The sequence below is a fragment of the Schistocerca nitens genome, chromosome 3 (assembly GCF_023898315.1).
Source record: "Schistocerca nitens isolate TAMUIC-IGC-003100 chromosome 3, iqSchNite1.1, whole genome shotgun sequence".
Taxonomy (NCBI): Eukaryota; Metazoa; Arthropoda; class Insecta; order Orthoptera; family Acrididae; genus Schistocerca; species Schistocerca nitens.
This window is the reverse complement of record NC_064616.1, coordinates 693,728,331-693,744,947: the sequence shown is the minus strand read 5'-3', so window position 1 is coordinate 693,744,947 and position 16,617 is coordinate 693,728,331. Positions and strand designations below refer to the sequence as shown.

The window sequence follows — 16,617 nt, the reverse complement described above, 5'->3', positions numbered from 1 at the left end:
AAATAGGCATGCAAATAAAACTTAGGTACTCTTATTTCAAATGTTTGTAAGAGAAATCCAGGAAAACTTCAAGAAAACTTAATAAAGTGATAAAATTGCCTTGGGCACCTCGTTCACCTCATATAAAATGGTGCATATGCCTAACAAAATTAAATAACTGATACCCTGAAATTATACTAGCTGAACTTACCCCAGCTTATTCCAGATCTTTCCATAAGAACAAACATCCTGTCTACATACATTCGTACAACAGCCTCCTGCAAAGCTTACAGATGAGTCTGAAGGCCAAGATGACAGGCTCTGTTTGATGATCTTGAACACTAACTTTGACATTGCACACCTGATAGTGTAACAGATACCTCATTTAAAAGCACACTAGACAACGTCATCCTTACCCCTAACTGCTTCACTTATCAGCATCACACCTACAAACAGGAATCATGGAGGGATGACAATGGGAACCAGATGAGCTCCATTCTATGCCAACCTTTTCATGGGACACATGCAGGAGGTATTCCTCAACACCATGAAGCTGTGGCTCCTAGCTTCACACAGATTTATTGACAATATCTTCACAGTAGGGATACACAGTGAATAACTTCTTGACTTGTTGCAATGGCAAAGCTCCCTCCCCAACTCAAATTCAACTGGTCCTTCTCCAAATCAAAATGCATCTTGTAGAATGTTGACATTCCTCTAGTCGAGGCTAACATTCAGACTTCCATTCATAGAAAAGCAACCCATAAGCAAAAGCACCTCCACTTTGACAGCTGCCATCTCTTTCATGACAAAAGTTTCCTTCCCTACAGCTTAGTAATTCATGGTAAACGTCGTAGACTCATGTGAATTTTAAAATTTTCCTGGCGAATTGACTGTTCAAACAAATTTGGGCTTGCAGCCGGTCGTCGTTCAATACTTCGCACGATATTTCAACTGGGCACCTGCCAGTCATCTTCAGGTGAGCCGTCGCAGACTGGCGAGAATGCCCTCTGTTCCGCAATATATAGCGTACTGTAAGTATTCTGCGCATGCGCCGAAAACTTGATAGTTGAACCACACTGCCCGCCAGCAGCGCACTCGCTGGTGGAATAGCGGAACTCAGTCGCCCTCTGCGTTGCTGTTTGCCATGGCCGTCGACGCACTCTGTCGTCTTCAATTTGAGCAAATTGTGGAGATGATGGGATTCCATGCCCTGTCCAACTGGTAGCCGCTGTCACGGTTTAACAGATTTTCTGCCAGTTGTATTTCTACGTATTCTTTAATAATGGAGTCCCAGAAAGATGTTGCTGTGGACAAAATCATTGTTTTCTCATACTCCATTGAATGTCCAGTAGAAATACAATATTCAGCAATAGCAGACTTGCTTGGCTGCAAAAGGCGGGTGTAACGTTGATGTTCAGTGCAGCGTTCTTTCACGGTGCATGTGGTTTGACCTATGTAAGCCATACCACATTGGCACGGTATCTTGTAAATTCCGGCCTTTCGTAGTAACAGATTGTCCTTAACTGATCGCACAAGGTCCGCAATCTTCGATGGTGGGCGGAAAACCACTTTTACCTGAAATTTTCGGAGGATTCTTGCTATTTTAAACGAAGTGTTGCCAACGAAAGGAAGAAAAGCTAAAGATTGTTCCGGCATGTTGTCCTCTTTATTCACTTCCTGCTTCTTAGTTTTAACTGTTAGTGCCCTGTTAATCTGCCGGATGGAATACCCATTTTCGCTGAATACTGTCTTTAGATAGGCGAGTTCTTGAGGTAAGCTATCTAGATCTGAAACAGTATGAGCTCTATGAACAAGTGTTTTAAGCAAACTCATGGTTTGTGATGGGTGATGGCAACTCGATGCTTGCAGGTACAAATCAGTATGAGTGGGTTTCCGGTAAACTGAATGCCCTAGAGAACCATCATTCTTCCTTCGAACCAGGACATCCAAGAAAGGCAAACAACCATCTTTCTCTATTTCCATGGTGAACAGGATGTTGCTATGAATGGAGTTGAGGTGATGTAGAAACTCCATTAATTTATCTTCTCCATGAGGCCACACTATGAAAGTGTCATCCACATGCCGCCAAAAAACTGTTGGCTTCAGGGCAGCTGATTCAAGCGCTCTCTCTTCAAAATCCTCCATAAAAAGGTTGGCCACCAAAGGAGACAGGGGACTACCCATGGTGACACCTTCAGTCTGTTCAAAATATTCTTGATTAAACATAAAATAAGTTGAGGAAAGAGCGTGCCTGAACAAAGCAGTGATATCAACAGGAAACATGTTACCAATCAGTGTCAAAGAATCTGCAAGAGGAACTTTTGTAAAAAGTGAGACCACATCAAAACTTACTAGAAGGTCTACACCACTAAGACGAAGAGCCCCCAGTCTATTGATAAAATCAGCTGAGTTTCGTATGTGATGTGAGCACTTGCCTACGAAAGGTCTCAGTAAGGAAGCGAGATGTTTAGCTAAATCATATGTAGGAGCTCCAATTTTGCTCACTATTGGACGCAGAGGAAGACCCTCTTTATGAATCTTTGGAAGGCCATACAGTCTTGGAGGTACACAACCATGTGGTCTTAACCTCTTGATGGTCTCTTGCGGTAAGGAGGAGGAATTTAATAGTGCTGAAGTTTTTCGTTGCACCCGTCCTGTAGGATCGTAATCAATCCTCCTATAGGTAGAGTCACTTAGCAGACCATACATCTTATCTTTATACACACCACGAGGTAACAAAACAGTTGCATTACCTTTGTCAGCTTTCAATACCACTACGTCAGGGTCCTCTCTCAGATTTCGTAATGCAGCCCTTTCTGCAGAGGTTAAATTACTGGGTTGAGTAGGAGCCTTCAACAGAGCATGGCAAGTTTCCCTTCTTATTTCGTCTGCAGCATCCAAAGGAAGACGTCGTACAGCTTCTTCAACACCACTCAAAATACTTATTAATGGCGGTGCTGTAGGTGTAGGTGCAAAATTGAGTCCCTTGCTTAATACAGACAGCATAGCGTCGTCCAAATTCTCCTCCGTGAGATTGACAACGGAACGTCGTACCACTATCCCTTCTGGCGACGGCTTCTGTGGCAACAGTCGATCAAATTTTGATATCTGTTACTACGAAAGGCCGGAATTTACAAGATACCGTGCCAATGTGGTATGGCTTACATAGGTCAAACCACACGCATCGTGAAAGAACGCTGCACTGAACATCAACGTTACACCCGCCTTTTGCAGCCAAGCAAGTCCGCTATTGCTGAACATTGTATTTCTACTGGACATTCAATGGAGTATGAGAAAACAATGATTTTGTCCACAGCAACATCTTTCTGGGACTCCATTATTAAAGAATCCGTAGAAATACGACTGGCGGAAAATCTGTTAAACCGTGACAGCGGCTACCAGCTGGACAGTGCATGGAATCCCATCATCTCCACGATTTGCTCAAATCGAAGACACAACACAGAGGGCAACTGTGTTCCGCTATTCCTCCAGCGAGGGCGCTGCCGGCGGGCAGTGTGGTTCTATCAAGTATTCGACGCATGCGCAGAATACTTACAGTATGCTATATATTGCGGAACGGAGGACATTCTCGCCAGTCTGCAACGGCTCACCTGAAGATGACTGGCAGGTGCCCAGTTGAAATATCGTGTGAAGTATTGAACGACGACCAGCTGCAAGCCCGAAATTTGTTTGAACAGTCGTAGACTCAATTGATAAAAAAGTTAAAACTTGAAGGAGACAGGAGGAATGACCAACACTTACATCCAGAAGGTGAAATTCTGAGAGAAACATTTCATGTCAAAAATACTAATCATAAACTCTGGAGCTTATATGTTTGTGATTTGAGAAGGTAAAAGGAATCGGTTGGAGAGAGCTGAAAAGTGGGCAGAGATGAAGTGACAGAGAAAGTAGGAGGTCAGAGATTGGTAAGCACTGTGTCAGCTTCAGTTGAAAGGCATTGTTGAAAAGGCAGTGTGAGAAATGAAGATGGACTAAAAGTGGAAGACAAATGAAAATTGGAAAGAATATTGAAGTTGAGAAATAGGAAGAAAGTGAAAGAAATGGGAAAAAAATAATTAACAGAGAATGAAATTAACAACAAATTCTGCCATTGTGAAAAACAGAGTTCATAAGGCCAGGACAGTGATGGGATAAGAGAGTATGTCAGAGAACAATTTCAATCTCTGGATTTTAGGGAAATTCGCACTGGCTAGGGTACCCCAACAGCCCGTGTGGTATAGTAGTTAGTCAGGTCTCCTGAGTAACACTTTAGAGCATGCTTAGCCACTAAGTATCCTCTCAGTGGACAGTTTTCCTATGTCCATTCATGTGTTCATCTAGTTTGGTGGTGATCATTATATATAAAAAGCTTAGGTAATTAGTGGAGAGCATGACCGGTGTCACATGTTGCTGTGCCTTTGAATTGATGTTGCAGAATTTATCAGTGGTATGGTGAAATAAGGGTCAGTGAGTGTGTGTACAGGGCAGATATTACAACAGGAACAATTGTAGCATTATGCTTGACTACAGAAATCTATTGCAGTCAAGACCTGGGTGGCAATGGGTGACAAGGTGGTGTTTTTGACCTGTGGGAGCTTTGACTGATGCGTATATATGTGCATGAAATTTTCCAATTACTCTACAGATGCGCTGTTGTGCTGATTGGAAATAAAGCTGACAAATCAACGTTGAAACTGTTGCCTTTCAAACAAATTCTACATGACTGTGAACACTGATCAAGAATAGATAATTAATTTAGTACAGCTTTCATTCAGGAGCACCCTAGAGATGAACTCGTACATCTTTAAAGAATTAGTTCACTGGTGACTGGTCCTTTTGCAGCCCCTTCATTTTTACTTGTTCACCATTCCTTGTTTTATTTACTTGTATAAAGCTATATGGATTTAAAAAAAGTCAAAATAGAAAACTAGAAGTACTTTGCCATAAAAGAGGGACTCATTAGTTTTGCAGTGATCAGCGAAATACAAGACTTTATGATGAATGATTCCTGATACACTTGCTATATTCTTTATGGCGTGAAAATAGGTGAGGGGAATTGGGGGGGGGGGGGGGGGGGGGGGAGGAGAAAATGTCACAGTGGGTTACACCAATGTCCTAAAGCCACAGTTTACAATAATGGATAAAAATTATACCAGAATTCTTTTAAAAATAATACTGCTCTGATGTCATTTATACCCCAGAATAAAACAAGTTTTGGAATTGTTTGGATAGATGGTGTACATAAAACTCATGTGGGATCAAAAATTTTCAAAATTGATGACTTCAGTGAATTACCATTTGTGCCCCAGGAGCTGGAAAATGATGAAACTGTTTTGATCAATTCATTTAATTTAAATTTAAAATTTTATACTTAAAACACTCATAGTATAGACACACACACACACACACACACACACACACACACACACAAACTTAACAAACATTTTCATTGATAAGTATTATTTGTATAAGCTGAAGTGGAAATTATGGACACACTGTTTTGTAAAACATGCTCTTTCACAAATGATCCACATGAACAGCATACTATCACACTGCCATTCCGAATCCTCAAATGAAGAGACTGCAAGTTTCAAAGTAGAAAATAATTTATGTCTTAGTAATCCCAAATTAAAAAGGAAAGAACATCAGATCTGTTGGATGTTGTGAAACCAGAGAGAGAGAGAGAGAGAGAGAGAGAGAGAGAGAGAGAATGTCAGTGTACGCCCTTGTAATGAAGTCCTAAAGCTGCACAGTGTGTGGTGGTGTGGCACAGTAATTGAGACAATTATGACGCAGGGCTTGCAACCTGAATCCCCTGTCCAGTCATCCAGATTTAGGTTTGCCTAAATTACGGAAAGTAAATGACACGCTGGCTTCCTGAAATATGCTATTGGCAATTTCTTTCTCCAACCTATAGAACTGAGCTAATAGCATTCTGTCTGTGATCTTATGTCAGTTTAACATTAACTCTTAACTTTCTTTCCTTAGAGCTACTACTTGACTGTTCTTATTGAGTTCAAAGTACAGTTTGCACATTTCATCCTGTTTACAGACATCATCTCCTTTGGAAAGAAGGCTAACCATTTGCTAAGTTTGGTGATACAACAGTCCTCATTCAACAGACTGCTGATCACATGATGTTTGCAATAATTTCCAGTTCACAGAGCAATTAATTGCAAATATAACTGTGTGGGGCTGTTACTATTTAATAACCCCTTCACTACAGCACTGCGATCTGATGGAAATCTTTTCAACATTGCTCGCCTCAAGGCCAAGACCAAAGTAAATACAGTTGTTATCCATGAGTTGTTATATGCGGACGATGCAGCTCTAGTAGCGAACACAGCAGATGATCAACAAATTATCAAATGCCTGTGTAAAGTTTGGTCTACTCATCAGCCTTCAAAAGACTAAGATCATGGCGCAGAGCACTACCAACCTACCATCCATTAGCATTGATGGCAATCCTCTCCAGATAGTTGATGATTTTACCTACTTGGGATCCACAATATGTAGCAACTTGTCCATGGACACTGAACTTACTAACAGAATCGCAAAGGCATCATCTGTCATGGCTAGATTGAAAAACAGAGTATGGAACAACGGACTGCTTACCACAAAAACTAAATTAAAAGTCTACAACGCTTGTGTTATAAGCACCCTTCTCTATAGCTGTGAGACATGGACAACTCTTTCTAGGCATGAATCTCGACTCCACAGCTTCCATCTCTGCTGTCTCCGGAAGATCCTTCAGATCTCTTGGAGAGATAGAGTACCCAATACCGAAGTCTTTCATCGTGCAAGCACAACCAGCACCTTTGCACTCCTGAGTCATTGACGTCTAAGATGGTTGGGACATGTCAGGTGCATGGATCCTGAACGGATACCGAAACAGCTGCTGTACGGCGAACTTCAGGAAGGTGTGAGGCCAGTGGGACGACCACATCTTTGTTTCAAGGATGTCTGCAAGAGAGACCTGACCAAGACCAGAACCAATCCAAGTCACTGGGAAAGCATTGCAGATGACCATGTCAAGTGGCGAGTAACTGTGCGCAACGGCGTCAAGCTTTCAGAGGACGAACGCACACAGGAACAAATCAGGAAGAGGACAAAGCGAAGAGACAGAGCCTCTTCTGTTTGAAGTCCCTCTAATTTCACATGTCCAAACTGCAGTAGGGACTGCCACTCTCGAGTGGGACTTTTTAGCCACAGCAGACTCTAAACCAAGCATGCTACACCATCATCGCTCAAGGATGGACGGATGCCATTACTATTACAGCACTGTGTTCCACACTTTTCCTGTAAATAAGTTTTTCATTGTTGTTACTGACACATGTGCAGAAGTAAGCAAAAATGAAAGTAAGCTGACAACTTTTATGAGTCTCCTAACGTATTTGATGAATTGCTTCGAGTAACATTTGACACAAAAGGAAAATGGCAATACAACATGAATCAAACAACTTATTGAGTAGGCAAAAATTTTTATTTTAAAGTCAGCAATTCCAAAAGCTGTAAAATCAATGGCAGATTGGAGGGGGAATACTGATACATTTCAGTTAATGCGTTTAGAGTAACAACATACTGAGCTGCAATTATTCAGCACCCATTTCTTTTACCATTCAATTGTTTCCACAATTATTCTGCAACAAAATATTGCCTACTGTTGAGTTTTAGTATCAGCATATGGTCCAGTATTTCAACAACATCACTGAAATATGTCTGTATTTACGTGGCTTAGTATTACAAGAAACATTTTAAAGTGGTGAATATATGAAATCTAATTTTGTTGAAATTAAATAGCTGTGAAAAATGAAATTCAATAACTTAGCAAGTTTAAAACAAAAAATATGTTAAATTACACAATGATTAGACAAAATTAATGTTTCAGTTATGTGGTTTAGAGGAATTAATAGTTAACCTAGTTACAGTGTATACAACTTGGGCCTAGGAACAAATTTTCCAAAAAATATTTATTTTTTTATAAACCTATTATATGATGTCTGTCTCACAATTTTATTAGTTTTCATAACATTAAATATAGATTCTTAGGCGACTCATATCATTTGTTACTGAGTAAATACAAATTTTACAATCAAATACCCCAAAGTGAAGAACGATTTGATTAAAATTTTGTAAATAAATACATACATTAAAATCAGTTTCATAACTAACAACTGAAATATTGATACCAATAAAACAAATTATGAAGTGGAATTACTTTCACAACAATTTAGCATACAGACAAAACATGTACTTAATTAATGGAGTTGAAAATTCTTTCTCCACCTAATTTGAAACAGTTAATGTGCCCCTTTTTCATTGCACAATAAGCAATAATTTTACAATTGTTCAAATACGACTGCTGATACAATTGTGATGTCAAAGTAAAACATATAGCTGCAAAATATCGTCAATGAATTACTTAATATTGCTAAACAGGGAAGTCAAAACCGTCATAATACTGAATGACGGGGAGTGGGAGCAGTAGTTTGCTCATATAATGTAAAATTCTCACTGTGTTTTGTAACATTAAATGACTGAGTGCATAATGAACAACTGTGGAAAATACTATGTATATTGTTTCCATTGTCACCAACATCATTATTATTTATACGACTCAGTTTTGAAAAATTATAATATTAACAACAAATGTGAACTCATCACTCAGAACATATACAACATCCTTGGTTTACAAATTGCACAGTGCTTATTTATGTTCGGCTGACTAGGGAGTAAATATTTTATTACTAAAACTGTTCATGAGTTTTAATATTAAATGATACATCCAAAACAACAACTGCAACATTATAAATTAGATAATACACCAATCATAAACTTGAAAATAAAATAAAATGCACACAGCAGAATTTTGTAAGTAAATAATAACAAAAGTGGAAGCATACTAGTTTTCTGAAGCTATTTTGACTTTAACAGTATACAATAGTTAGATTTACAGACAACAAACCAGGTTTCATTTTAAAATTATTTTCTAATTATACACAAAGCGCATTTTCAGAGTGTCATAGCTTCTTAATTTTGTGCACATTTATATCTGTTTCCCTTTTTAGTACAGATTCAAACATTCACAAGATGTGTTGGTAAAAAATAAAATGTGATGCAGCTGAGTATGATATAGGTCTTCTTCCATAACATGTTGCGCAGTATCACTTCTGTTATTACTATGATTAATATTATCATTAAACAGTAACATCATTATATTAACATGGTTTTTCTCACTCTTAAAGATCACCATCCAGTCTTGAATCAGTCTTATCCAGACACAATTTCTCAATTTATTTACATTACACATTCGTATCTGATGCAGTAAGCAAGGAATTTCTTCATTTGTCACTTCTTGAATTGTGTAGTAGAATGCACTATGATAGCAGGTCTGAAAGATATAAAAATTGAAAATATATTAAAAATTCATTACAAAATATGTAAAAAGGAACATATAACACTGAAAATCAATTAGCATCCATCTTTATTTGTACAGTCATAAAACTAAATATTGCTCTCCCACCTTCAGCCTCTTTCAAACACCAATTCAGAATTCTTGCAGTTCCAGCTTTGACTTACCAGTTACAGAATTTGTATCCTGTTTCTTGGACAGATTGTCCTGAAAAGCAATAATGGGAGCATTGGGACCATTAGTCATGATATTTGAGTTAACATTATCTTCATTTGCCAGCTTCCCTGTAGCCTGAATGCGGTTTAAATCCAAAATTTGTTCGAACTCTGTTGAATCTATGGCTTGTTGTGTTGTATTGCTTGTGCTGATCTCTAATGTATTACTTTGTTTCCTGCAAAAACAAATATTTCAATTTTGAATAAATCAATTAAATATTTTACAAAAATGGGCAAAACAGAAATTTAATTTTAAGTAAAAATATAGAAAAGAACTTCTGGTCTACATAAATGATGGTACCAACACAACAAAAATACAATAAAGAAGGATAGTTAAATATTGAACTTTGCGAACTAGAGACCTATCTTTTGTGGAGTAGGGAAAAGAGGAGCCAGCAGAAAAGAATGTAAAAACTATAATCAAAAAGAATAAAACTTAGAATGTGATGAAACTTAGGACTAAAAAAATTATTAATTCTTATTTTCCATCCCACCTTATTACATTGCCTCTTACTCTTTGTATATATTCGTTGTGAGTCCAACTTTTAAGAAAGAATCTTATGCTCCTTTTCTTTTCTCCTCTTTACACTTTGCTTTTGAAGGAGGAATCATTGGCTCCAAAAGTTTTACATTAAACTATCTTTATTGTGCTTGTGCTGCAGTGACTACTTTTTGTGGTGGTAGATCTTGTACAACTTTAATTGATGTTATAAATACATAAATTAAATTTAAAAAAAAGGAAGTGTATTACATACTTAGCAAACAAAATTTTTAAAACCTGTAATATTAAAATAACATAATAAAAATGTTAAATATTTGATGTCAATGACGCAACAAACTAAGGATATAATAAGTCGATGCATAAGTTTGTGGCATTTTTGTTTTGCTTGTTGGTATTCCAGTTGCTATGGGTTTATTTATTGATTGATCCTTTTTTATTTGTAATTAACTGTTGGTATTTGAGTTGTCATTTTGTCATTTAGAGATGGTGAGCAGAGCTGTGGACACTAGAAAATGGAGTGAGGGGGAGAAATCGGAACATTTCTATCATATTCTTCTGTTTGAGTTCCATAGAGGGTGACAGAAGCAAAGGCAGCCAGAAATATTTTCACCCTCTATAGGGATAATGCCATCGGACACACCACAGCAAGCAAATGGTTCTCTCAATTTGAGGAGGATCATTTTTACATTAGCGGCTCTTCACATTCGGAAAGACACCATTTCTTGGAACCAATAAGATACAGGATAGAAATGGTCAGTGTTGTTCACAAGCCAGTTGATGATGAGCAAGTGAAGATGTACATATGTATACCCACTGATTTTTGTGATTTTGGCTTAGAGCATACAGTACCGAAATACCTAATTTTTGAACCGTCTTCATTGCATGCAAATGTGGCATGAAGTGGAATCATCACAATTTATCACATTTACCAGTTTTCGAGTATCTGACATGGATCATTGTGTCAAGTTATCTTCCATTAGGAATATGGGTGCACTCAATGACTGTGATATGACTTTCAAATGATAGAGCACAGCAATCAGCATCCTTTTCTTCCAGGTTTTATTAGGCAAATCTAGATTTCGGCTAGTGGCTAGCCATTATTAATGCACTATTTCATAGTATCAATGCATGTCTTAGTACATCAGTCCCCTGTTGTTCAGGCTTTTCTTTAATGAACTGTAACAAAAGCCTGAACGACAGGGGATTGACTTACTCAGATGTGAATTGATACTATGAAATAGTGCATTGTTAATTGCTAGGTACTAGCCAAAATCTAGATTTGCCTAATAAAACCTGGAAGAAAAGGATGCTGATTGCTGTGCTCTATCATTTGAAAGTCATATCACAGTCATTGAGTGCACCCATATTCCTAATGGAAGATAACTTGACACAATGATCCATGTCAGATACTCGAGAACTGGTAAATGTGATGAATTGTGATGATTCCACTTCATGCCACATTTGCATGCAATGAAAACGGTTCAAAAATTAGGTATTTCGGTACTGTATGCTCTAAGCCAAAATCACAAAAATCAGTGGGTGGACATATGTACATCTTCACTTGCTCATCATCAACTGGCTCGTAAACAACACTGACCATTTCTATCCTGTATCTTATTGGTTCCAAGAAATAGTGTCTTTATGCTAACATAAGGAAAAGAAAGGAATGGCTGAGCCTAAACAAAGGAGCAACTCCCAATACAAAGACATGTGTGCATCCTCAAAAGACAAAGTTATGCATCTGTGGGACAGATATGGTGTGGTACACTACGAATTGCTTCCCCGAGGTGTAACCATCACGGCTGATATTTATTGTCAACAACTGAATTGTCTTGCAAATGCAATCCAAGAACAACAACCAGGAAGACTGCATGAAGTGATGCTACTCCACAATAACAAACGTCCTCATTCTGCTAGACTGACAAAAAACATGATACAATTGTTGGGTTGGGAAGTCATTCCACACCCATCTTAATTCATCTGATGTTACATCCTCAGATTTTCACCTTTTCCACTCTCTATCAAACTACCTTCATGGAACTTCCTTTGTGGATGAAAATACACTCTGAACATTGGTCGATGAGTTCTTCATCTCAAAACCACATGATTTCTACAGTCGCAGAATTGTAAAATTATCACAGCATTGGCAGGCCATAGTAAATACCGAAGGAGAATATATTACTGATGACTGAAATCTCTGTTATGTGTATCTGTTATATTAAAATTATGGAAAAACAATATGAACTTATGCACCAACCCAATATTTCCCTATATTTAGCTTATTATCAGAATGAACTCAAAACTCATAAAGTTAAGCTACAATAAACATGTGCCTAAGCAGGGCATCAACTAGCAGTGAAAATACATTAAGCAATATAGACGGCTTCATTCAGAAAATATTCTTCTTGTTGGCCTCTTCCACAATTTATTGTCCCTCTTTCCTGATATATGAAATCACTTACATGTAGAAACTGAGTAATTTATTAAATTATTCCTATCAGTATGTCTTTTCGATGGGTAAAAAGTACAGATTATACAAGGATTCATTTTCCATCTTCTTATTGTATACAAAATAAAGTCTCTTTGAAATTTGCTACTGCAGATTGTGTTACTATGGTTGCTCTCTAGTTATTCCATGTTCTTTTACTGATGGCTTCTTTTAGTCTTATATGAAATGTTTGCAACCATGTTTGCCATCTATGAGTGTTCTATAATCCACTATCTATGATGAATTCTTGCAACAAATAATTACCTATCACAGTATTCAGTGTAATAATTACTCAGGCAAGTGATACATTGTTTAGGTTTTTGCTGATTTCCTAAAGAGTGATTTTTTCTTTGTTCTCTTCTATTTTTATACTGGTTGACAAAACCAACCAGCTATACTATTTTATTCATAAAAACTCTGCCTCCTAAATACAAATCTACCAGTGGCACTCGACTCTGAGGTATGCCAGTGCAAATCCTGATGTTCAAATAACTTTTCATTCTTAATACTTGCCTGGCAAGGGGAGGAGAGTTGGTTATGCAAAGCTCCTGAACACCACACTTTGTGCCAATTTCCTGGATTAAATCCCAAACCCCTCCCCACTATCTCATGGAATGAGGGCATGTTACACCACTGATGATAACAAGTCTGTCGGATGTGAACATTAAGGCTGATAGCCCCCTCAGTGCTGTTCAAGGGAAGTATGCTATGTGCTGGTACTATTTTCACCCTCTCTCTTCTATCATCATCATGCACACACAAGAAGTGTGAAGGAAAGCTGCCACTGGGCGCAAAGGAAGAAAAACCTTTCCTTATTATGTGAATGAACCTACCCCCGGAGTCTCTTAGACAACTGCGGTATACGAATTTACTTTTACTGCAACACATAGAACACATACCACCAGAGGAGGGAGGCATGGGAAAGGTGTATGATGAGTACATGGATTCTGCGGATAGCTGTAAAATGTTCACTATCCCATAATATTTACAAGTATCCATGATATTCTATTCTTCCCCACGAATACTAACTTGAATTTCCATGAATTATTTGCTAATAATTATTTTCTGTAAGAGCAACCACCAAATCTTTCTCTCACTTTATTGGCAATAAAATAAAACTAATTAGGAGGTCTGTGAAAAGTAATGCCTCCAAATTATTTATGTGAAAACTCTTTAAGCTTTTTAATTAAAACAAACATTATTTACAATTATCATATTTACCCTTCATGTCCAAATTTTTATTTTTCAACAGTCACCCTGGCGATGAATACATTTCTCCCAATTGAGACCACTTTGTTGATACCGTCATTGTAGAATGTTTGACTTTGTTGACAAAGTCGCAACCTCATCTATGCTTGCACTGCTTCATCACTATCAAAGTGAAGTCATCGAAGGCATTCTTTAAGTTTCCGAAACAGATGAAAATCCATGGGGCCAAGTACGGGCTGTATGGAGGATGACTGATTATGCTGAACCCAAGGCACTGTTTTGTTGCAGATGTCACAGTGCTCATGTGCAGTCTGGCATTGTCATGCTGAAGGGGAGGGTGCTCCATGAGCAGATGAACGCTTCCAATATGAAACTTTATTACAGCATGCTATTCCTCACAAAATGGTATACTTACATTACACACTATGATGTTATACGCTAAAATGCTGAGCAGTCTAGCAGCATAAGGCTGCAAATATGTACACATAAGGAATAAAAATGTAGAATGTCAATAATGATTTATATAAAGCTTTAAGAAAAACATGGAGGCATTACTTTTCAGCATGTCTTCATATTTTGTCTACCAGATGAAACCTTATCCATTTTCCCACAAAATGACAGATGTATAAGGAACAGAAAATCTATCTCCTCTGGACATTTGTTGATGCTCTCCGATTTCAGAAGTAGTTGACCAGATTTGTAACCAGAGTCATTATATTCAACACAGCCATGGAATAAAACTACAACTACCAATTTGTCCCAAACAATGGGTAATAGGGAAATACAGGCAGGATTTTTTATTTTGTTATCACGCATAGTGTCTACACTGAAAGCCAATACAATCTTCCAACATGTTTGAAACAAACAGTACGAAGGTGCCACACTCATGCTACTTATGGATGCTGTAATCCTATTGCTGACAACACTTAACTCTGAACATGTAAGTCTGTCAAATGAAAAAAGAAAGATGAGAAAATCTGAAGAAAACATGCAAAATATGAAAGTAAAAAAACCATAACAGCTTGGCACTAATTTGTAAATTGCACATTTCATTAAAAAAAAAAAGGAAAGAAAAAAGGGGGGGATGGGGGAGCGGGGCCTGACACTGCTCATGAACACGACTTAAAAAATCTCTACAGAGTGCTGGATACCAAGGATGAAAAATTCTAAAATGGCATTAAAATGTTTTGAGATAGAACACTGGAAAAAAACTAGGAAAAAATTAAAAGCAGTGATAAAAAACCTGGGACAGATAAGCTGGAATTTTTGTGTGTATTACCCATACCAATGATTTCTCAAAGCCATTAAGTTGTTATTAGCAAACAGTCCCAAAGGAGAAAGGATAGAGTTGAGCCATTGAGATAATTATAGATCAAGCAGTTGGTTGGACATGGATCGGGAGTAAATATTCGTAGCCTACAAAAGAAATCATATTGACCATCACCTGAAATAATACAGGGAAACCATGTAAACCCAAATAAGGATGACTGGATGATTGTGTTAAAAAAAGAATGCCACTTTGGAACATACAGTGTGTCCCAGAAGGCACTTTACCACTTCAACTTCATGTGACTCTGTCTGTCAGTAACCTAGAGAAAAAGTAAAGTCTGTCTGACACATCAACTCAAAAAGTTTTCTGTGTAAAGTAATGAATGAATATTTTGGCTTTCCAAGTGAAAAGAGCAACAAAACTGAACAAAAGTTTCTTCTTTGTCACTGAAATGTGGTACGAGCACCATAAATGAATCGAAGGATGATATCTGCACAGGAAAAGGCATTATATGTGGCCTGGCTTACTGAAACTAAGCCAAACACCCAAGTTTAGAAAAATTAAAAATTGCAGAACATGACATAGAAAACCAACACGTCTCCCAGCCATTCATGGCGCAGAAATTTCTTGGAAACAGAGAATGTGGATTTGAAGCAACATGTATGCAGGCCAAGGAGAAGTTACGTAGATATGGGAGAATTCACCACATTTTCCAGAGTTCACAACAGAAATTTGTTTGTAACACATAAAAAAAAAACTGTGAATCCCTTGTACAACAGTGCACTGGGTACTCTGTAAGTGTACAGATTACAGGAAATCAAACCAGATGAATAACACAACATGACGTTACTAATTTGAAAGCAAGAATAATCTAAGCTATTGAGACAGTTGACACACATTAGAAAGGGTTAGGACCGAGTTGGAACACTGAATAGATACTGTGTGTGCCTCAAGGGGGAGAGCATGTAGAACTTGATTAAAGAAGCAGAATAAAACTTTCCAAGTTCGTACAACAGAAAGCTTTACATTTTTCTCTAATTTAATTACAAGTTGAGTTAATATGATACTAAAGTCGTAAAGGGAGTTCAGGACTAAGGAAGAACCTAAGAATGGATAACCTGACTAGACTTGTATGACAACTCTGCATTAAAATAAGAAGCATTTTAACAAGAAATAAGAGAGGCTAGTGCCAGAAAGAAATTCCATACACTGATTCGATAACATGGAGATCATAATGTATGAGGCATAGGCAGGAACAAAACTGAAAAACATAGTAACCATAAGTGTTACATTTTTTATTTACTGCATGTCTTTTTCAGATAATCCACATTTCACACAAAACTGTGCTAATATGACCATTTCAATTTTATCTGCACAGTTACTCCAAAAAATTTATACGAACTGATTCGATCCATTTGTATCTCATCAATAAACTTTATTTCAAAAATATAGTATGGATTTTGAAATGTGATCACAAAGGCAGTGTACATGATAAAGACATAAATTTTTTATACTGGTAGAGAATCCAGTTTTGTACCT

General features: G+C 37.5%; 1 protein-coding gene across 25 annotated transcripts in view; it reads right to left on the bottom strand.

Annotated features, from left to right (window-relative positions):
* Positions 1–7,456: 7,456 nt before the first annotated feature.
* LOC126248660 (MAP7 domain-containing protein 2-like) overlaps positions 7,457–16,617 on the bottom strand; it is a 421,589-nt gene continuing 412,428 nt past the window's right edge. For all 25 annotated transcript variants that reach the window (XM_049949858.1, XM_049949865.1, XM_049949867.1 and 22 more), the window contains 2 exons: positions 9,562–9,785; positions 7,457–9,373 (listed from right to left, as the gene is read on the bottom strand). In XM_049949858.1, coding sequence (XP_049805815.1) covers positions 9,360–9,373; positions 9,562–9,785 — 238 coding nt within the window. In that variant the 3' untranslated portion in view covers positions 7,457–9,359. The remainder of the gene's footprint in view (positions 9,374–9,561; positions 9,786–16,617) is intronic.